At 43.4% G+C, this 22,279-nt stretch overlaps 1 protein-coding gene across 1 annotated transcript; it reads right to left on the bottom strand.

Annotated features, from left to right (window-relative positions):
* Positions 1-792: 792 nt before the first annotated feature.
* LOC310787124 (uncharacterized protein) lies at positions 793-21,527 on the bottom strand. Its single transcript, XM_083648472.1, has 10 exons — positions 21,404-21,527; positions 19,679-19,903; positions 14,523-15,710; positions 12,798-12,899; positions 7,096-7,290; positions 6,745-6,879; positions 5,952-6,098; positions 5,110-5,256; positions 2,118-2,169; positions 793-1,167 (listed from the first exon to the last, which is right to left on the bottom strand). The coding sequence occupies exons 1-9, from the start codon at positions 21,500-21,502 to the stop codon at positions 2,119-2,121; spliced, it is 2,289 nt and encodes a 762-aa protein (XP_083504598.1). The 5' UTR covers positions 21,503-21,527; the 3' UTR covers positions 793-1,167; position 2,118.
* Between the last annotated feature and the right edge of the window lie 752 nt (positions 21,528-22,279).

Genomic DNA, 22,279 nt, shown 5'->3' with positions numbered 1-22,279 from the left:
GCTCTGGAAGTAAAATTTCAACAGAGGTGATGCTAGACTGGGTTTTTGACGATAACACACCCAAACAGCTGGATAATGTTTACTACCCTCGTCTTTTCATCCATGTTCACATAGTCCTACCTGATGAGGTGGGTCCGTGTATCATGGGTAACCGCACCCGGTGCATTATTGACAGATGATGAAGTCGTGTGAACTAGCTTGTCAAAAACTGTGCATTTCTCTGTTTGTATTTGATGAACTTTGTCTTTGGCTAGTGTTTAGACAAATTGCTCATGTTTCCACAGTTAGCCTACTAGTGAACAATTTATTGCACTACTTGTGACAACGTGAATTGTCAGTATCAACTCGAGTGAAGTACAACCAGACTTAATCACTTCATTCTTTCTTAATGTGTTGCGGTCTCTCCTCGGCTCAGCTGCCTTCCCTTCAGCGTGTGTGTGTGCACCCTCCCCTCTGTCCTCTCAGTCAGCAGTGAGCTGCATGTCTCTCCTGAGAGAGAGAAAGCAATACGGAAAAGAGAATCTCTTTTCTTCTTCGGAAATAGCAAAAAAAAACACATCATTTGTGTCATCATCAGCCCATATCCGCCCATTTGGTACCGGGTCTCGATACCCATCCCTAACAGTGAACATACAATCCAATATTCCAATATTTAAAATACATGTTTACCACCAGAGGGCGCCATTCACTGTGTTTACAATGACAAATAGGAAGAATGAAATAACTTTTATCACTGTTATTTTATTAACAAAATAGTCTTTGCTGTTAACATAATTCAATTCAAGAATATCTCAGTCCCTCAAAACCAATAAATAAAATAAAATAAAGTTTCCCCTCTGACTGACATCAAGCGTTCCAACGCTTGATACAAAGAAACAGTGAGAGTATAAAAGGACATGGCACTGTTCAGTCGAGTGTTTTAAAGAATGAAACTAAAACCAAACAGCTAGGAACAACTCTGACAACAAAGGTCAGTAAATCATAAGGTCACTGGAATCCATCTTAACACAGAAAACCGAACTTCTTCTCTACAAGGTTCTTGCCTTTTCCCTGAGAAGTTTAAACCAACAACAAATCAAATAAATAAAAGAACGAAAGAACAACAATTCCTAATCTGAACCATTGCAGCAGCAGCATCTCTTCTCATGATCGATCTGGCCATAGAACCTTGAAACAAACAAAAACAAATAAATTAAGTAGAATGACCGCACCGCCGATATATGCCTCCAACAACAAATGAGCAGTACACATCCATGTCTGTCGAGACCTGATGTTTTTAAGCCAAATGTAAAGAAATTCCATCAAGGTGTTATTGAGATATGGCGTTACCGAGCTTGAAAATGGCGTTTGTGGGGTCACAGTGACTTTGACCTTTGACCATCAAAATGTAATCAGTTCATCCTTGAGTTCAAGTCGACGTTTGAGCCAAATTGGATGAAATTCCGTCAAGGCGTTCCTAAGATGATATGTTAACGAGCATGAAAGGAGCGGTGGTGAGGTCACAGTGATGAAATTTCATCAAGGCGTTCCTAAGATATCGTGTTAACGAGCATGAAAGGAGCGGTCGTGAGGTCACAGTGACCTTGAACTTTGACCACCAAAATCTAATCAGTTCATGCTTGCGTCCAAGTCGACATTTGAGGCAAATTTGATGAAATTCCGTCATGGCGTTTTCTTGAGATATCACGTTAACGAACTTGGGAATGGCGTTCGTGAGGTCAGTGACATTGAACTTTGACCAACAAAATCTAATCAGTTCATCCTTGAGTCCAAGTCGACGTTTGAGGAAAATTTGATAAAATTCCCTCAAGGCGTTCCTCAGATATCGCGTTAACGAACATCGGACAACCGTCATCTTCGCTTTACAGAACTTTTTATATGAGCCGAAGATTTACCATACATTTATCTAACAGTAGATACAGTACATACAGTAGAGATAGTGGAGACAGTGAAAGTCTTCCTGTGTGGATGTTGTTCAGAATCAGAAAAACTTCATTGATCCCCAAGGGGGAATTTAGTCATGCTAAAGTTGCTCACACTCAGGTAGGGAAAAATATAACAGAGGCATTATAAGAATAATATAGGAATAGGCAAAACAATAAAAGTATATGCAATACCTCAGTCCTTGTAGCTTGGAGTTCTGGAGCTGGTTTTGGTCTGCTGTTGAGCCTGGAGACAGACATTTTCAGTATCAGAGCCACCAAAATTGTACATTTAAATGATGAGGTGGGCGAACACGTGATGCAGACACTCGGGTAACACTGCTACCTCACACTGCAGAAAGGCTGGAGGATCAATGGTGAATAATCCATGATGTGATAATGTGACAACAACAGATTACACTTCTAAATATCATAATCTTCCTCTTCAGAATCTGTCTCAGCGGTGATCATGTGATCATGTGAGGGGGTGGGCTGGTTACTGGCATTGTGTCAAACTCAGTTTCCCCGTGGAGATCTGCCTCCCCCTGGGCCTGAATTTAGCCATCAAAGCCTACTATGTTCCTTTATCAGCTGATAGCTGAGAATGTTACTGTCATGTGACCATTCCCCCTGTGTTCAATATGAAACAAAGCCATTTGAGAATGAGTGCATATTTAGCCTATAAAATGAGTTATGTGAATGAGTGCACACCACGACACTAGGGGTGTCACGGTACTAGGGCTGGGTATTGGCAAGGACTTCGTGATACGATACCACGATACATGGGTCGCGATACGATTGTATCACGATACATTGCGATAAAATACATATTGCCATATATTGCAATACTCCACACAATTTACTCAAAATTTAAAAATAGAGCTAAAAATACAACACACTGTATACCACCCAGGTAGTGTAATAATATGTACATAGGGATGGGTACCGAGACCCGGTAGCAAACGGGCCCCGGGGCCGGATTTCGAGATACCGGAGGATCAATAAGCTTTCACATTAACGGTTCTCTTATCGGTACTGGAGTGGAGAAATTAAGAAAATAGATTTCCTATATATAATTGCTACATAAACGTTACGTTATCTTGCACATTTTATCTCACCAACTCCGTAAGACAGGCTTATGAATGTGTTTTTTGCAATTTCCGAACAAGAAAAGGGATAATCTTTTCCGTGTTGCTCTCTCCGTCAGACGAGAGACACAGCTGCTGCCAGCCGAGACGAGAGCAGTAGGACTGGAGTGAGGACTGAGGGAGGGGAGGAGCTGGGGGCGTGCCTGACAGCACTCACCACACATGCGCAGGGAACAAATGAGCAGAGCAGCAGAACACGTTAAGAATCATCAGAGCTCTGATGAAGGTCTTGCCGACCGAAAGCGCACCATAATAAATGTGAAATCTGTACAGATTCAAGTGTGCGGAAATTCCTTTTATATTTATATCTGTTTCAAAGTTTAAAACGGAAAACGAAAACGAAAACGGGGGGAAAAACAAAAACATTAAGAAAAAGAAACTGAAAAACAAAAACAAAAAAACGGATTCCCCCCATTTCGTTTTTTCAATTTAAAACCATTGAAAATGGGTTATACTTGGGCACCCTGACATGGTCTATTTATAAAAAATAAAAATAAATACTGAATTAATGTTTAATACTAATGTTATATTAAATTATCTCTGTCTTAACCTGTTGGCACAGGAAAAGAAAATTTGACAACATACAGAAATACCCATTGTAATAGGTGAGCGCATCAATAAACTATGTCATATATTTATTTAGGTAGAAATTAAATTTTTGATGGCACAAGGGTTTTCTGGTCCAATTTTTTGGCCGAGAAAACTGCCGCGCTTAATATTGTTTGGCCCGCGACTCCTTATATTTTTCTGTATGCGGCCCACAACCAAAAAAGTTTGGCCACCCCTGTGTTACACAGTCTACCTCATCAGGTAACTATGTGAACATTGTAATGATTAAGACAAGAGTAAGAAAACATTTCCCCGCTGTTTGGGTGTGTTAATCATCATAAATACAGTCTGATATAAATCGTCAGGTGACGGTCATCATCTCAGTTGTCGTTAGGAAATGTTACTTTCAGAGCAGGGGGGGATATTTTGTGATTTGGGGGGGAAGTACAGCAGACAGATACTGTCTTGCTTTATTTTTTATTATGCTTTCCCTAGCTGAATGTTGGTATTAACACAGTGTGGTAGAAGGATATTTTAGGATATTTAAATTAATAATAAAAACGCACCCATTAAGATTTTGCAACTTTTTTTTGCCTGCAGCTACAATGAACCAGCCCAGTCCCACTCCCAATGAACCAGCCCAGTCCCACTCCCACCCCTCCTCCCTCTACTGCTGGTCCAAGTACAAACCCCTTCACCATGGCAGCTAGTGGGAGAATGACTGAGGAAAGGATACATGAGTGCCATCTAAGTGTGACCAGGTTAATTTGTCTCTTCCCCCCCCCCCCCCTTTCTCCTCTTAAAAATAACAAAAAGAACCGACAACAACCAGTCCTATTTGTTTCGGGGGGGTTTTCTCTTAAAAATAACAAAAAGTACCGATAAGAGTACCGTTAAAGTACTGGATCGATAAGCAGTATCGATAAGAGTACTAGTATTGTTAATTCCTTAACGATACCCATCCCTATATGTACATCACTTTATATTGATAACTTAGTGGACAAATTTGGTCAAAACTACGAGTGTTGAGTGTGTTACTGAACGCACTGAAATAAAAAGTATTCTTATTGTGTCACTGACCACACGGCTGTGCAAAAAAATCGATATGGGAAATATCGATACAGTATCGCAGAAAAAGGTATCGCGATATATTGCCGTATCGATTTTATTGCACAGCCCTACACACTACGTGTATTCATCTGGAGGCAGGCTAGAGTTGGACACAACACCTGTTTGAAACCCGAGAGCAGCCGGAGAGAGAGAATGAAAAACCTCCACTGAGCAGCTGGGATCCCCCAGCTGCTCAGTGGAAACCAGCCAACTGGGACCAGACCAGTTCAACTTCTCTGGAGAGACAAACTCAAAGAGACCGAGACAGAAAGAAATAGACAAAAAGGGTAGAACGTAAAGACAATGGAAGACAGAGAGAGAAAGAAAGGTATGTACAGTATGTATGTGTGTGTGTGTGTGTGTGTGTGTGTGTGTCTGACCATGTAGCTGCCGGTGTGGAAGCCACACATGTACCAGGACATCAACATGGCTGACAGCGTGGAGGTCTCGACCTCCAGGACCCCCCCGGACCCCCAGAGAGGAAGAGGAAAAGGAGGAGGGGGGTGAGGGATGAAGGACAGGGACTCCTGCAGACAAACACACTTTGAAAACAAACACTGTTGATGCAGAAACTCACACAAGCATTTTATAATTAAAGAATTTACAGTTTTTCACAACATTTCTTTTGATCCTTTGATGGAGAAAAAAACATCTTTTTCTCATTCTTAGGAAGGACTAGAAATGGGTGGAGACTCTGGACTGACAGACAGACACCGCCCAGGCACCCACACACCTACTGTTGGCGCCATCGTGCAACTGTGCACCATCGGCTCATACCAGGAAGGATTTATTACATCACTGATGACATCACAATTGCTCGAGTGATATCACTAATGACATCACAACTGCTCGAGTGACATCACTGATGACATCACTTCCGCCTCAAGTGAGATCACTGATGACATCACAGGTCGAGTGAGATCACTGATGACATCACAGTTGCCTGAGTGAGATCACTGATGACATCACAGGTCGAGTGACATCACTGATGACATCACAATCGTGACTGACACCACCACCACAGACACCACTATGCCATTTTAACTAAGAAGATTTGTATTTGGGGAAAAACCCACTATTTGTGCTTTCCGAATACTTTGTATTCGGCTCCACCTCTATGGCATACTGCCCACTGTGCCCAGGAGTCCTGCTTTTGTACTATGTATTTGTACGATGTATCTATACTTGATACACAGGCCAGTGGCCTGTGGCAGAGCCTCACCGTGGAGCTGGGGTTCAGAGGAGGAGGAGGCCCCAGCAGGCTGCTCCGCTCTCTCTGGAAGGTTCCTCTCCTCTGGTCTCCTGTGTCTCTCTCTGCTTCTCCTGTGTCTCTCTCTGCTTTACTCAGGTACCCAGGCCTCTCTTTAACCTGCACACACAGTATAGCCTTAAATAAAGAGGTTTTCAAACCTCTTTGATAACAATTCAAATATGAGACCAATGTGCCAAATGAAACGCACTCCTCGTCCTCATCGCCAAAGTCCGCAAACATGTCCCTCATCCACTGATCCCTGTCTATCAGGTCAGCATGATAATCTGGGTCTGAAATTAAGTCGTCATCATTGTTGTTTTCATCGTCTAAAAAGCTGTCCTGCTTGGCATCATATCAATATCGGTCCCGTCGCTTGCATTGTCAGCCATTTCTAGTTGTAGTTCAGCTTTGAAAACTTTTTGCTCCATCCAGGCACAAATAAAAAATAAAAAACGTCATTCTCCTACAAAACCCACAATGCATTTAGCCTTCCCGACATAAATTTCAGCGAATCACGATGCATTTCACCGGTCACGTCTTGAAACCAGCGATATACATCACTACGTGTCTGTGTTGTAGCTACTATGAGGAACCGCATGGATTGTGCTGAGAAAGGAATCTATCAATCAACATCATCATTGGTAAGTAGCAAAGAGGCCTAGGGTTCCAAAACTATCAATTTAATGACTGAACTGACCAACAGGATAACTTCACCAGAGCTGCCTCCTGTGTTCCTGCAGATGGTGGCTGTTCAGAGACTCACCGGGGCGGTGGGCGGCTCTTCTCTTCGTGTGGTACTTCTCTCTCTCTCCTTATCTCCTCCTCTCTTCTCTCCCCGGCTCTCCTCTCTCCTCTTCCAGTCAGAGCTGACGGGGACAATTGGCTTAAAGCCGCCAGGCTGCAGGTGAGAGAGAAATGATGACAAGTAGAGAGTTTGGTAGGGGTGTGTGGGTGGAGCGGGGCAGTAGGGGGAGAGGCTAGGGGGGTGTTGGTGGCGGGGTCAGTAGGGGGAGTGGCTAAGCTCTTTTGGTGTCGGGGGGTCCGTAGCGGGAGTGGCTAGGGGTCTGTTGGTGGGGGGAATCAGTGGGGGCCAGTGGTCCTCCCCCGGTCTTACCCTGGCTGCAGCAGCTCTGCCTGGCCCATTGAGCTCGTTGGCGGCCAGCAGGCCGTTCAGGTCCAGCTCCTCCTGGTTGTTGTAGTTGTCGAAGCGCACGGTGCAGCGCTCCCCTCTGATAGACACCAACACGGCCGGGTACACCAGCCCATCCTCCGAGTACACCGCACGGCACCGGGAGCCCACCTTCCACACCTGGAATACCAGGAGCACAAAGACTAACAAACAGACAGACAGGCATGCAGGCAGGCAGGGGGAAACACACAAACGCACATCTCTTGTCCAGGTACTGAGTCAAAAAAGATTGAGTCGTGAGATTCAGGAAGACTAGGAAGACGGCAGGTTTTTAAAACGTTGAAAAGCTACCCATAGGAAAACAACTAAATAATCAAAATGTTCTTCCATGGTGTGAAACTGAACACACACAACGCCAAGAGAAACACAGTTTTTATTAGATCTTGGCACAGCAGATTTTTAAATACGTGAGTACTCTCCTTCTATTATGAACGAGTAATCGGGGGGTTGGTTGGTTCCGTGTGGAATAGGGCTGGGTTAAAAAAATCGATTCTCCAATTTTAAATCGATTTTAATTTTAATCCTTTGATATCGATTCATATGTCCAGAGATCGATTTTTTTTTTATTAAAAAAAAAATATATATATTTTTTAAATAAACATAGGCTATAATATTATAGGCTGTGTGTGGTACTTGAAACAGTTTCAAGTTGACGTTTATTTATGTTTGTAGTTGAAACAAAAACATACTGTAGGCTACATAAATGGAAATGTTTGATCATTAATATCTACTTTTAGAAATTATATAGGCTGAAATCAAATCACTGTGCATAATTGTGAAAGTGTCTTTATTGACAGATGAAAAAGCTGTTATTTACCCTTTGTCACCACCTGGTGAGTAAATATATGTGTAACTAAAACCATTAAAATAGATAAGCAGTCCGCAACTTTTTTTTCCCATATACCTGTAGCTACCGGTCCTTGGCGCAAAAAAGGTTGGGAACCCCTGGTTACATAACTGGACAATGTAATTCAGGTTACAGCTCAAAAACATGTTTTAGTATCACTAACCAAAGCGATATTGAAATGAATCGAATCGGAATCGAATCGAATCGGGATTAATCGATTCGGAACCTTGTGAATCGGAATCGAATAGTTTCTTGAAATTTGAACCAATACCCAGCCCTAGTGTGGAAACACAAGCGGAACCCAAGTTAAGCAGTTAGTTTCGAATATCTATTACTATGGTAATACTATATGTATACTATGGTATGGTGACAGAGCAGGGGTAATCTGCTGTGTATGGGGCTGTTCACACATAACGTTTGCATTTTTGCATGGAAAAAGCACTACTTGGAACACTTTTGTGAGGAGAGATAAACGGACGGGCCGTGATATTAGGTGATCTGGCGTTATCTTAGCTGCAGCTGTTAGCCTACCTCTGTATCTCCGGTGGTTGGATGTCATTGGTTAGCGCTTCGTTCAATGTTAAGATTACATATGGAGTGAAACTGTGGCTGTAAAGCATTACTCAAAATTAATATTAATGTTAATGTTACAATAAGGGTTTTATTTTGAAAGCCTTAAAGCGGATGACATAATTTTACATTCTGGCTGACTTGAGACGCCCATGCAGTTATGCCTGTCTGAAACACAACCATGCCTGTATAGCCAGATCCACATGACGAGGCGTGCGTAGATCTACCATTTTTAAAGGGGTAGGGAGTGGGGCGAGTACCCGAACAGCAGAAATATTACTCGAGCACTGACGTTATGAAGGAGCACTCGAGAGTACTCCCGCCCATCCCTACTGTAGACTAGACCAGTGGTTCTCAACCTAGGGGTCAGGACCCTGCTGGGGGTCACCAGATTATCTATGGTTTAGTAAGATTCACTTCATTTTAAGGGGTCATGAACAAAAAGGTTGAGAACCACTGGACTGCACTGATTTACGTATTTACTTTACACAAACTAATATTCAACAGTGTTTGGTTGGTTGGCTGACTGGTGATTTCCCAGCCTGTAGTTGTCCGTCTTCACTCAATCATGAATTATCAGGCCACATCTCGCAATGGAGGACTTAAGGCCGTTTCACACCGGTGCGGATCTCCGTGCGAATAATCGGCACAGACATTCGCAATTTTCTTTTTTAATTAGTTGTAATTGAAGCTTGCACACCGCGGCCGAACATTCGTGCGGCATTTTATTTTTCCGGATAGACATTGACGTCCGCGGATTTCCGCCTGCGGAAAATACGTTTGACCAATGAAATCCTTTGTTTACAGCTGACGTCATACCTCCACTACTCTTGCCGAACCTCATCAATTTGGTTTCTCAACATCCAATTTTATATGACAAACACCATGACGATCAACACCGAAATTAAGGACAATAGATCTTCAGATCGCCCAGCAGCTGGGATTCACTGAAGATGGTAATGTAGCTGAAACGAATTCCTACTTGCTAACCTTGTAAACCACTGTTGTAAATGGATGGAGCTAATGTTAGCCACTTGTATCCAAATGCTAACTAGCAGTTTAACATCAAAATTGGGGTCCGCTGCTCCTGCCTCCATTTCACTGAAATGGACGGCAATTTCACTGCCTCCAGTTGCTTTTCATGGCTCGTCTCGCTGCTGTGTCTGTCTGTCTGTGTCTGACGTTAGCCGACTGGTAGCTAGCTTGCGCAAGTAGATGGTGCTGTCCTACTAGACGGGAGCCGGGGAGGGACATTAACTACTGGTTACACTGAACACTGTTTTTCCGCTGCGGAAAATTAATGTGGGACTGCGAATAATTCGCACCGGACCTGTGTGTATAGGTTGCAATGTGGAAAATTCGCACGGAATTTCGTACCACATTCCGCCTCTGCATTCGCACCGCATCTGTGTGAAACAGCCTTTAGACTTCCCAATATTCAGTTGTACCAAGAAGCCTTTCTAGTAGCCCAACTAGGGTCGCTCTTTCATGAAAGTAATAAGAGACCAACATGGGTTGAGATAGAAGAAGAACTGAATAGTCCATTTAGAGCAGCTGACTATTTAAGCCAGAGCTCCCAGTTTGATAACCCGATTATGTTACATACCAAAATCATATGGCACAAGATACACAAAAGAGCGAAAGCCTCCCCTTTTCTAATCAACTCAGCATCTCTCTGGAACAACCCTTCACTGAGGATAGGAGGGAAACCATTTTATTGGAGGGATTGGTACAATAAGGGTATCACACATATTGGATGCCTCTACCAGGAGAACATTCTACAATCCTTTGAGAGTTTAAAGGACCAGTTTAATTTACAGAAAAATGACTTTTGGAGATATCTCCAACTCAGAGATTGTTTACTTGGTGTTGGCAGACTTGGATCTAGACTCCCGCTACAATCGGAAATAGATGACCAAATTAAAACTGTATACAACTTGCCACATACAGCAAGTCTAATTTATAGCTATATTCTATGCAAATATAGTGTGAGCACAGGAGGGCTGAAGACAGTGTGGGGAAGAGACCTAGGAGTTACTTTCGATGATAACGAATGGAGTACATTAGTAGAGCAGATGCTTCTCCCTATGAGAGATGCCAGATCAAAACTCATTCAATATAAAATCTTCAATAGAATTTATTTCACTCCAGCAAGGCTACAGGTGATGGGCTTGATGCCATCCAGCCTATGCTGGAGATGCAATTCCAACCTAGCTGACATTGTGCATAATGTTCTGCAATTGCCCATCTTTAGTCACTTTTTGGCAAAAGGTTATGGATAAGATTAGTAATAATTTGGGGACTCGTATAACCATTAACCCTAGGTTATGCCTCCTGACTTATCTGACATTCTATGGAATAGGAGTCACTCTGTCTGTGATACAACTCTGCTCAGTTAATAGTAGACACCAACCGATTCAATTTAAAGTCCCCCACCGTCTTCACTATTCTAACCATAAATTGCACAGGATTTACCCGTCTGTCTCACCACTGTGTGACAGGTGTCGTGTATCGGAGGGCACTCTGTCTCATGCTTTTTGGTTTTGCTCTTCACTGACTGAGTTCTGGGCCAAAGTATTCGACTGGTACTCTAAGGCCTACAAAGTGACCCTTCAGCCGGAGGCAGAGCTTGCCATCTTCGGCTGCTCTGACTCATCTTTGAGCTTTCCTACAGCTGTGCAGCAATCTCTGACACAGGGGACAATCGTTGCCAAGAAACTTATCCTACAGGAATGGAAGTCCCCCTCCCCACCATCTTTTCAGCTATGGCTGGCAGGTATGACCTCTGTCATACGGATGGAGAGACTTAGGTTCCTGAGAATCAATTCACTCTGGAGATTTTCGGTTGTTTGGGGCCCGTTTCTGGCATATCTTGACGAGGTTAGGGATGATGAGTGACTCGTGTGGGACCCTATGCCATGCATAAGCTTTACAAGCACTTTCATTGTTGTGATATTGGAGTGTGTGTGTGTGTGTGTGTGTGTGTGTGTGTGTGTGTGTGTGCTGTACTCTACCTTGCAAATAAAAACACTTAAATATAGTAATAGTTTGGGGACTCGTATAACCATTAACCCTAGGTTATGCCTCCTGAACATTACACAAGAATATTAAGGATGTGAGAGTTAAACATCTGAATTGGCTAAAAGTAGCCATTACTACTGCCAAGAGGGTCATATTAAGACACTGGAAGGAGAGCGAACCCCCAAACTATCAAGAATGGCTTAACACACTTGCGAAAACAGCTTCATATGAGCGTCTTATATATAAATTAAATAATAAATTGGACAGCTTTCTGGAAATCTGGGAACCGTTTCTGGTATATCCCAGGGAAACCAACACAGACTAGTATTTAACTTGAATTGGTGGTGTTTGTTCCTTTTTCTTTTTCAAATTGGAGTTTCAGCAATCTGCTACAGCTTAATGGTTTAGACAGGTGGTACGGTTTTGGGGTGGGTGGGAGGGTGGGTTATTACAAAATATTGTCTCCTGAATATTTCTGTCACAACCGTTACTTATAGACTGATCTTGTACTGCACCGCCTTTTTTTTCTTAATTTATTTTACTGGAATTGTCTATTCCCGGTGATTTTGTTTTAATTATTTTGTCGCAACTGTGCCTGAAACACACAGAATGTACTCAACAATGTTATTCAATTTTGTACGCTTGTGTCAACATGGGGCTTGAATGATGTGACAGACGCTAAAGTCCGCTATGTGGAGAGAGGAGAGTACACTATGCCTTTTCATGTATATTTCGGCTTGTGTGTGTGTACTCGTGTGTGAGAGGATGTCTGAGTGTGGGTGGAAGCATCTATGCTCGAATGAGTGCGTGTGGGTACACGGGTATATAGATAACTCAGTGCACTATCTATAGTATAAATTGACGATGACCGCTCCTATTGATATGGCACTTTTCTGTTCTTATTTTTGTTTTGTTTTTTTACCTTTCTCCCTTGTTTTGGAGTGCTTTGTACATGTTGTCAATACCTACGGTCTGGGTTGTTGTGCCCTGAATGCTTGATTAACAAAGGAAACAATAAAAAAAAAAGATTAAAAAAAAATCATGAATTATCAGGAGTTTGTCAATTGATTAGTCTGTTGTGGATTACAGGGATTACATTATTCAGGGGACAGCTTCAATTTCTTCACAGCAAAAAAAGGCGTTCCAGCTCAAAGTGTGAGAAAGATGCAGCTATGGTAAAGTGTCTGACCTGTGCTGGTCTGTCTCTGTCTCTCTGTGGCTCTGCAGTCTCCCCACTCTCCACAGCACTCGGCTCCTGAACATCTTTTATCACCACTGCGGCGGCCTGGTCCTGTGGAGGAGAGGGGAAAAGTTTAACGTTAGGTACCAAAAATTCACAAGCTAGCAAGTTGGCAACCAACGTAGATATTAGCAGCTAGCTAGCCAACTGTTCCCCGGTGGTCAATTTACGAATCCTACTAGTCTGCCTCTGATTGGCTTACCCTGACCAATCATCACTCATGTATAAACCCAGCCAGAGAGAGAGCAGGGCGGTGCCAAGCATTCGCCATAGTAGGATTCGCTAATTTGCTCCCCAAAGTGCAATTAATGTTGATTTGTTAGTTAACTTAACTGATATTGGCTTGTTCCATAAATGTCAGGGTTACATGAAACATACCCTATTAGGGCTGCCGCGATATTGACTTTCCATATCGCACAAATTAGCTGAGCCAATCAAACCGTCGCGGTAACCGCAAAACAAAACAAAAGTTAGAAAGTAGGGTAATTGTCCTTAAATAAAGGTTTTGGGTGCATTTATTCATCTAGTATATTCTTTATATAAGTCTATGGTCTATCTTTATTCCAGTGTTGTTGTCATGAATAATAATAGGAGTATACAACTTTTTGCAACATAACCGGCATTCCAGCCACGCATTCAGCAAGTACGCATTCATGATTGAAAAACAGACAACATAGGAAGTGCGGAAGGGGACTAACTCTGCAACCAAATAGCCTACTTAGACATGTTCTTAGTGCTCGCCACCTGTTGCTGTCTAGGCTGTATTTCTTCACTCTGGCAAAGGCATCAGATACTCCTATTTGGCACAGTCCTGAACCGGTATCTACGGTTGCATTTCATTGCATCATCATAGCGTGGGATGATGACAAGTGGTCCTCCGATTCGATGCGAGATTTGTCGCATTTCCTCGCATGGAATTGATTTGTTTGCCACAAACGTGACACACAGCCTCATCCAGCACTTTTTCCGATCAGAAAACTGACAATTGGTGAGTGGAAATTTCCATCACATGACGTGAAAAAAAATAGGCCACACAATTACGATTATTTAAATCTAATATTGCGTTTATTCCAGATCACATAACTTTTACAAGCAAAAAAAGAAGCAAAAAAAGAAGCAGAAAAAAGCGATAATCAGTTTGACCCTGCAGTGGGCGTGACTTTTTGTATAACCGCGGTAATGTGATAATCGTGGCAGCCCTATACACTATTTGCTCAGAAAACAATATTCTCTTTACAGTCAGTCATAACTGTAATCCTTATTATATAAAAGGGAGCAAGTGGGCAATATCCGTTTAAATTTTTGTCCCACTGATGATGTCACAATGTCTATGTCATAGGCACTGATGATGTCATAGGCATTGTAACGTCATCAGTGATGTCATAGGCATTGTGACATCAGTGATGTCATCAGTGGTGCGAAGTTGGCAATTGTGCGCTGCATGTCAATAGAGCAGGCGAGGCCGTGCAGCAGCCGAGCTGCGGGCGAGGCCATACGGCGGAGCTGCGTGCGGCGAGCCCGCATAGCAGGCGAGCCTAGGGTTTTGGCCCCGATACCCTAGTTTGTTAAAAGCACATTCGTTTCACAAAGGAACATTGACAACAGCAGTGTCAAGTTGGTGAGAATCGACAATGATACAGTAGATCAGTGATAGATAAAGCAATAGTGCCTGACCTGTGTGTCTCTCTGTGGCCCTGGGGCCTCCCGTCTGACCGGTGTGTCTCTCTGTGACCCTGGGACCTCCTGTCTGACTGGTGTGTCTCTCTGTGACCCTGGGACCTCCTGTCTGACCGGTGTGTCTCTCTGTGGCCATGGGACCTCCTGTCTGACTGGTGTGTCTCTCTGTGACCCTGGGACCTCCTGTCTGACCGGTGTGTCTCTCTGTGGCCCTGGGGCCTCCTGTCTGACCGGTGTGTCTCTCTGTGGCCCTGGGACATCCTGTCTGACCGGTGTGTCTCTCTGTGGCCCTGGGGCCACCTGTTTGACCGGTGTGTCTCTCTCTAGCCCTGGGACCTCCTGTCTGACCGGTGTGTCTCTCTCTAGCCCTGGGACCTCCTGTCTGACCGGTGTGTCTCTCTGTGACCCTGGGGCCTCCTGTCTGACCGGTGTGTCTCTCTGTGGCCCTGGGACCTCCTGTCTGACCGGTGTGTCTCTCTGTGGCCCTGGGGCCTCCTGTTTGACCGGTGTGTACCCTGGGACCTCCTGTTTGACCGGTGTGTCTCTCTGTAGCCCTGGGACCTCCTGTTTGACCGGTGTGTCTCTCTGTGGCCATGGGACCTCCTGTTTGACCTGTGTGTCTCTCTGTGGCCCTGGGACCTCCTGTCTGACCGGTGTGTCTCTCTGTGGCCCTGGGACCTCCTGTCTGACCTGTGTGTCTCTCTGTGGCCCTGGGACCTCCTGTTTGACCTGTGTGTCTCTCTGTGGCCCTGGGACCTCCTGTCTGACCGGTGTGTCTCTCTGTGGCCCTGGGACCTCCTGTCTGACCTGTGTGTCTCTCTGTGGCCCTGGGACCTCCTGTTTGACCTGTGTGTCTCTCTGTGGCCCTGGGACCTCCTGTCTGACCTGTGTGTCTCTCTGTGGCCCTGGGACCTCCTGTCTGACCGGTGTGTCTCTCTGTGACCCTGGGACCTCCTGTCTGACCGGTGTGTCTCTCTGTGGCCCTGGGGCCTCCTGTCTGACCGGTGTGTCTCTCTGTGGCCCTGGGGCCTCTGGACTCTTCAGAGCGCTCAGATCAATTTCCTCCTCGTTCCCGTAACCATCAAAGTGGACCCTGCAGCGCGGTCCGTCCAGCCACACCACAGAGCCGGGGTACAGCTGGCCATCCTCTGACCACACCGCACGGCACTTAGCCCCCTTCACCCACTGACAGAGAGAGAGAAACGGAGAGAGAGAGAGAAACAGAGAGAGAGAGACAGAGAGGTGCAACTGACATAAAAAGTAACAAAAGTAACTTTGTTATGTAATATCCTCTATTGTTGAAGCAGATTGCACTTTTAAGTTTTACAGCCAACACAGAATATAAACAACCGCCTCACATCGTAGTAACTTTACAGTAGTCCAGTAAAGTCAGAAAGACCCTAAGTTTGAAACCTGTTATTAAAAGGTTCAGTCAGTGAGGGGGGCGGCCGGGCGGGAACTCGATACTTTGGGTCCATCCCCGATCATTACTGCGCAGACTCTGGTTGCAAATGACGACAGCAGTGCAAGATGGCAGCCCCAGTATCTGGGGTATTTTGGCTTCACGTTTGCATATGTTCCCGGTAGGAAGTGGAGACAGGGTGTTCCCCAAGCCCCGGTAGCCAGCGAAATCTCCGCCTACTATTTAGATAGAAATTAGAATTTGTTCTGAGTTGGGGCAGGGAGAGTCAAGCTGTAGCGGTACTGAACAAGATCACCCAAAAATAAATATTTTTAGAATATTCATAAAACCTGAAATCGATCTTAATAAGGTGACATGACAAACACGGACTCTCTAATCTCATCTCCCCGACATGCAGCCTTGGCTGCACCTGCTGCTGCGGTCATGCTTGTTACGCATCTTATTGGCACATCAACATCAGAACATCCTTAGTAGTAGCATAACGTGTTAGTATGTGCCAACGTTACGTTCCTACTAACGCTATTAATTTAATAATGGCACATGAGGGCATTTAACTCATTAATAAATAGCATTAGATGTAACTCTACTGGATGTATCTCAAAGACTAAGTGAGCTTACCAACCAAACAGCTTTCCAAGTGTTGACAAAGGTCCAGTGGACTGAAACGTTGTGTTTGTTTAATAAAAAAGTGATGCTGAGCAAGAGCAGTGTGCGGGATCTTCTTCCAGACTCAACTTTAAAATCTACCAAATTTTCTCTCCAAATGGTAAGGAAAACACTGTTATTAGTATATTTTTTCTTAAGGTTTTCAAATGAAATGTACACATTGCATGTTTGCTTTTTGCAATATGGATACTCTTATTTATAATTAAATTGAGTATTGGGCCTTGATAAGAATTTGTATTTGTATTATCTCAATTGTCACGCTCTCATGGATACATATTTAAGGATTGTTTAATGGGGCGGCTGTGGCTCAGGAGGTAGAGCGTGTCGTCCACTAACCAGAAGGTCGGTGGTTCGTTCCCCGGCTCCTCCAGTCCGCATGTCGAAGTGTCCTTGGGCAAGACACTGAACCCCAAATTGCTCCCGATGGCTGTGCCAGGACCCTGGCAAAGGTCTTGCCAGAGGCTGGCCACCTTCGGTGTGTGAATGGGTGAATGTAGCGATTTGGATAAAAGCGCTATATAAATGCAGTCCATTTACCATTTAATTGGGGGAAAATGACCATCGAAACAAATGCCGCAAACATCCCTTAGTCGGCTACTTTTCCTATCTGGCTGGGCTGGTTACTCAATAGTTTGGGGAATTCCCTGGTGGAGAGACGCATCGGCCATTTATAATCTACACACACCAAAAACTAGGGTGACAGATGCTCACCAATGGCCCCGACATTGCAGACGGCCGAAAATCCCCTTAGTGTGTCTGGGCTTTGCAACTGTGGGAACTAAAAGCTGCAGTGAGTTATTCAGTTTAGACCTCAGCAGCCTGTTGCACCAGCTGAACGGAAGTTCTCTCTTAAGTTGGGGTGTAAAGTCCACACTAACTGCTACATTCAAACTAGTTAGTTTGACACTAAAGTTGTGTCTTTGTTTAGTTGCACCACGGAGACGTAAGATACATCTTAACTAGTAGGGCTGTGCCGATTCACTTATCTCCCGATTCGATACTATCACGATACTTGGGTGCCGATTCGATATACTGTACGTATATTGCGATTCTTAAGTATTGCGATTCTACGATTATTGCGATTCGATATTACGATTTTTGTTTCTTTTTTTCTTTTCTTTTTTTGTTTGCTTTTTTACACTAGATTAGAACATGGGAAAAGTAGAATCATACACTTCTAGAGACTTTATATTATATCATGAGTAGGGCTGGGCGATATAGTTAAAAAGTATATTGATATAACATCTTTCATATCAGTCTATATCGATAATTATTGATCATTTTAATTACCTGTTTTTATTAATAAAAAACATGAGAAGAAAAAGTTTGCATTTAGCCACTTTATTTTGAACCACCTTATTTTCAAGGCACACAGGTAGGTCTAATTTATCACACACGCATACATGCTCTGAGTGCAACTGCAAGCATTATTTACAGATGTTTTACTTTGATGACAGCCTAGCGTTGCCCGCCTTCTAAAAAAAGTTTGGTAATGTGTATTTCAGGGTTGTAGGGTTAACGTTAGGTGAATCAGAGGTGTGGAAAAGCCTTTGCTTTGACTTGCTTAACTACAAATATGCCATAGGCTGTAGGGCGACCGCGCTGGGGACCGCGTGCCGTTGGTTGGGCGAGAAAAAGCCTTGCCTCGCTGAAAATAGTTTTATATACCCATCAAGACCCCGCCCAAGCAGAAGACAAAGTCATAAGCTGTGTGCTGTGTACACAATGAGTTATTCCTGTCCCAAAGTACAAGTAAAACCTTTCCAACAGTTCAACTTTGTCTCTGCTCACAGAAGTGAATTGAGCTGCGGGTGCCCCGCATTCCGTAAAGTAACGTTGCAGACGTCCGTATTTGTGAAATTGGTGTCTTAATATTAACGTTAATTTCCTGGGCACTTATTAATAGAACACATGTTAACACGTTACGTTAACACGAATTGAAACTGGCCAACATCGAATTCTTTGTAACGCCGGGTGAGATCAAACGAGTGGTGTCAGCGGAGGACCAAAATGCGAGACTCGATCATTAGCCAGGAATGGGTCTCGCGCTACTTTTGCATGCTAAAATAAAGCTGATAATGTACAATTTGATTCAAGGGGGAAGAAACCCTTTCAGAGTACAACACAAACTGTCTATTTTGCTGCAACTCGACAGTGCTGCAGGAGATGTCGGGACTCTCGGCTCTGGATCAAGGGATATGATTAGCTGTGTGTGAGTGGGGGCGGGTCATGGGGCAGGTGCACTCGGAGTTTGTCTGTTAAACAAACATTTCATACATAAACAGAAAAAAATGCGATTATCGATTCTGGAATAAAAGATCGATTAAAAAAATCGTGACATTAAGAATCGCGATACGTAAGTGAATCGATTTTTTCCCCCACCCCTAATAACTAGTAGACCCTAAAGTCCATACTAACCAAAATAGTGTCGCGGAAAATGACGTTTTCACTTCCTGTAGCCAATCAGTGAAAAGCACGGTGGAAACGGTGTTTATTTACGGTTGTTTAATTAAGTGGAGTGAAAACAGTCGGGACATCTTGCCCACCGCAAATTAGTGCTTTCATATTTCATCAACACTAACCAAATGAGAACGTTATTGAGTAACGTTCGTTTAGGTTCATATTACTGTTAACGTTTATCTGTGAGCTCGGTATTGTAGGCTAATTTACCACCATCCTGCCTCGCTAAATTGTTGCGGTTATTTTAATTTGTATGCAGTGCTGCAGCTTGTGGGAAACAAAAGCGTGAGTCATAAATATCAAAGGGTGTAATAATTGATCATGGAGAGCGCGTTGCAGACGCAAAACCACGATGCGCCACGGTGCCAAGTTGCAATCCGTGCCAACTGCTATTTTACGGAGGACTTTACACCTAGTAAGACATAGGTGTAAAATTTAAGTTCTAACTTATGCCGAAGTTGTAACTATTTCACTTGGTGCAACCCAAATATTTTTAGTAGTGCGTAAACTCGGACTTAGTGAGACTTTACGTTCAAACTAGCTTACGTTTCAACTTACGCACAGCTGGTGCAACCCACTGCAGTGAACTGGACTCAGTTGTTACCTTTGACGGGACCTTTGACGGGGCGGTGAACACTGCTGAAATCCTACAAGGTGAAGAAGACGGGGCACTGGCCTTGGCCGGGGGATTGGTCTCTACTGCAGCCAGGCAGAGCGTGTCTCCATCGCCTGGCTTCTTGCGGTCTCCCCCCATGTCAGCCTGTCTGTCTGCTTGCTCCTCTCTGCTGTCTGTCTCTGTGGAGGCTGCGCCCTCTTTCACATCCGCTGCCTGTACAGAGGAACAAACATCGGGAATTCAGAGACCCGCAAACGTCACTAGCCCTAATAAGATGCCATTTTCTCCTGTAATGTTACAGAGAGAAGTGACATCAAACTGCATCAAAACATCTGACCGTTTTCAGAACTTTATTGATCCCCAAGGGGAAATTGAGTCATGCTACGGTTGCTCACACTCAGGTAGGGAAAAACATAAACATCAAAACATTATAAGAAGCATAGGAATAGACCATAAGAACTAGGGATGCACCGATATGAAAATTTTGGCCGATGCCGATAACCGATATTAACATTGCTGTTATGGATGATAACCGATATTTACCGATGTCGATATGATCTGTATAAAACCACATTTTTATGATCATCACATTTTGTACATACTGAAAAACACATGTTAACACTGAATTTGAAAAAGTTATGCATTTCTTTATTTGCAAAGCTTTTGGAAAAGCCCATAAATCATAGATTTACTGCATTATTTCATATCAATGTAAAGAATTTGGCTGATAATGATAACCGATATTAATATTGCAACATCTAACCGATACCAATATGTAAAAAAATGACTAACATCGGCCGATACCGATATGATTGCCGATATATCATGCATCCCTAATAAGAACAATACAATATAAGTGATGTTGCCTATAGAGTATAGACTAGGGCTGTTGAAAAATATATATATATTCGAATATTATTCGATTTGCATAAATATTAATAACAATTTATTATAAAAAAAAATTGAAAACGATTTTGATTTTCTTTTTACATACAGCGAATCTCGTCTGTCTGGCTTTGGCCAACCAGCATGTGAAAACAAATCCTTTTGTCACATGTTATGATGAACTGCTAGTTTCCCAGAGTCTGAGGTCTGAATCACGTCACCTGGCTGGCAGGCTCTCTCGAAGCTCAGAAGAGACAGAGACAGATCTTTGACCTATATTCAGAGATCTCGTTAAATCTCGTGAGCACGCAGTCCCCACACAAACACATGCAAGAGAAAATGGCAGACGATGCTGCAGAATCAGATGAATCTCAAGCAGAGATCACAACTCCAGATAAATTTAAAAGTGATGTGTGGAATTTTTTCCACTTTCCGTCAAGAAACGGCAAAATAACAACTAAAGATATTCATATATATAGATTCATATATCTCAGTGGTAAAGTAACGTAACGTCAAGTGAAATGTGGACTGAACGCGAAACGGCTTGGTGGCGTGTTCATAGCCTGGTTTATAGGCTTTCACCAGGGCAAAGTCATCTGTGGCGACCGCTGCCACCGACGGCACCGTCTTCCCATGCGGAGAGGACAAGCTAGCCTAGCTAACAGCTAAGTACCAAGAGTTCACAAGCTAGCGCTAGCAACGTTAACGTTAGTTGGCATCACCTGTTCCCCGGTGAGTTCACTTGACTTGCCGTTAGCCGATATTAGCTTTGTTCATAAATGTCAGTTTTCGTGGTAAAGCCAAACGCAGAGATAAAACATCACTTACCTTATTTCCATGGGCGCCGAAAACAAACTTTAACTCAGACATAACTAAAACACAAAGCAAAACACAAACTAACAGAACACACTCAAAAAGAGACAGCATCAGTCAAGCTTCTTTTAATACATCCATGGAGTCAAGTTGGCAGGAATTTACACGAGGTAACTTCCGGCGAAGATTTTCAAAATTAAACAGCTGTTACTGTACCTGTTTTCGAACCTGACATAATTGCCAGATGGGGGCGGTATTGTTTGTTTTCGCAAATCTCGCGAGGGAATCCCTGGACCCTGGTGCTTGCAAGTTACCTGTTTTCAACATACATACTGTCCGAAACGGTCTCAATTTGAAAACATAATGCATTTTGTGCTTTGAATCAATTTCAAATCAAGTGCGCTTTTTTTTTTTTTTTTACGATGAAATTCAAAAGTGTGTATTTTAATAATGGAGATTTTCCCCATTATCAGGGTCGAGGTCGCTTCCTTTATTTTGAAGGCAAATGGACGGGGCTTGATGGGACATGTAGTTTTGTTTTTGTTTTTACCATGCACTGGGCCTCTCTGATGATGATGATGATGATGATGATGATCATCATCATCATCATAACACAACTTTATTTATACAGCACCTTTCAAAAGTCACAAAGTGCTTCACAATAATAATAAAACACTTAACACATTACACATTACATTAACACAATTATAGATTAAAAATACGTAGGCCACGTTTGCCCGAGGAACCCACTCGACCTGATGATGATACGTAGCCTATGAAGCACAAAATTAAAAACGAATAAAAATCAAGTAGCCTACTAAAATAAGGTAGCAAGCAGCTCAGCTCAGCTGAGGAACTGCATATCATAGGCTAGGCTACTACGTTTTAAGA

Source organism: Poromitra crassiceps (genome assembly GCF_964638095.1).
Source record: "Poromitra crassiceps genome assembly, chromosome: 12".
In the NCBI taxonomy this organism is placed as follows: Eukaryota; Metazoa; Chordata; class Actinopteri; order Beryciformes; family Melamphaidae; genus Poromitra; species Poromitra crassiceps.
Note: the sequence above shows the minus strand (reverse complement) of the source record. Positions and strands in the feature narration are given on the sequence as shown.

Bases quoted from the DNA above. Each gene is read 5' to 3' on its own strand.
- LOC310787124 (XM_083648472.1), bottom strand. From the start codon at position 21,502: ATGCTGTCTCTTTTTGAGTGTGTTCTGTTAGTTTGTGTTTTGCTTTGT. The intron at 19,904-21,403 runs GTAAGTGATGTT...TCCTCTGTACAG, and splicing joins TCGGCGCCCATGGAAATAAG to GCAGCGGATGTGAAAGAGGG. The intron at 15,711-19,678 runs GTAACAACTGAG...TCTCTCTGTCAG, and splicing joins CGTCAAAGGTCCCGTCAAAG to TGGGTGAAGGGGGCTAAGTG.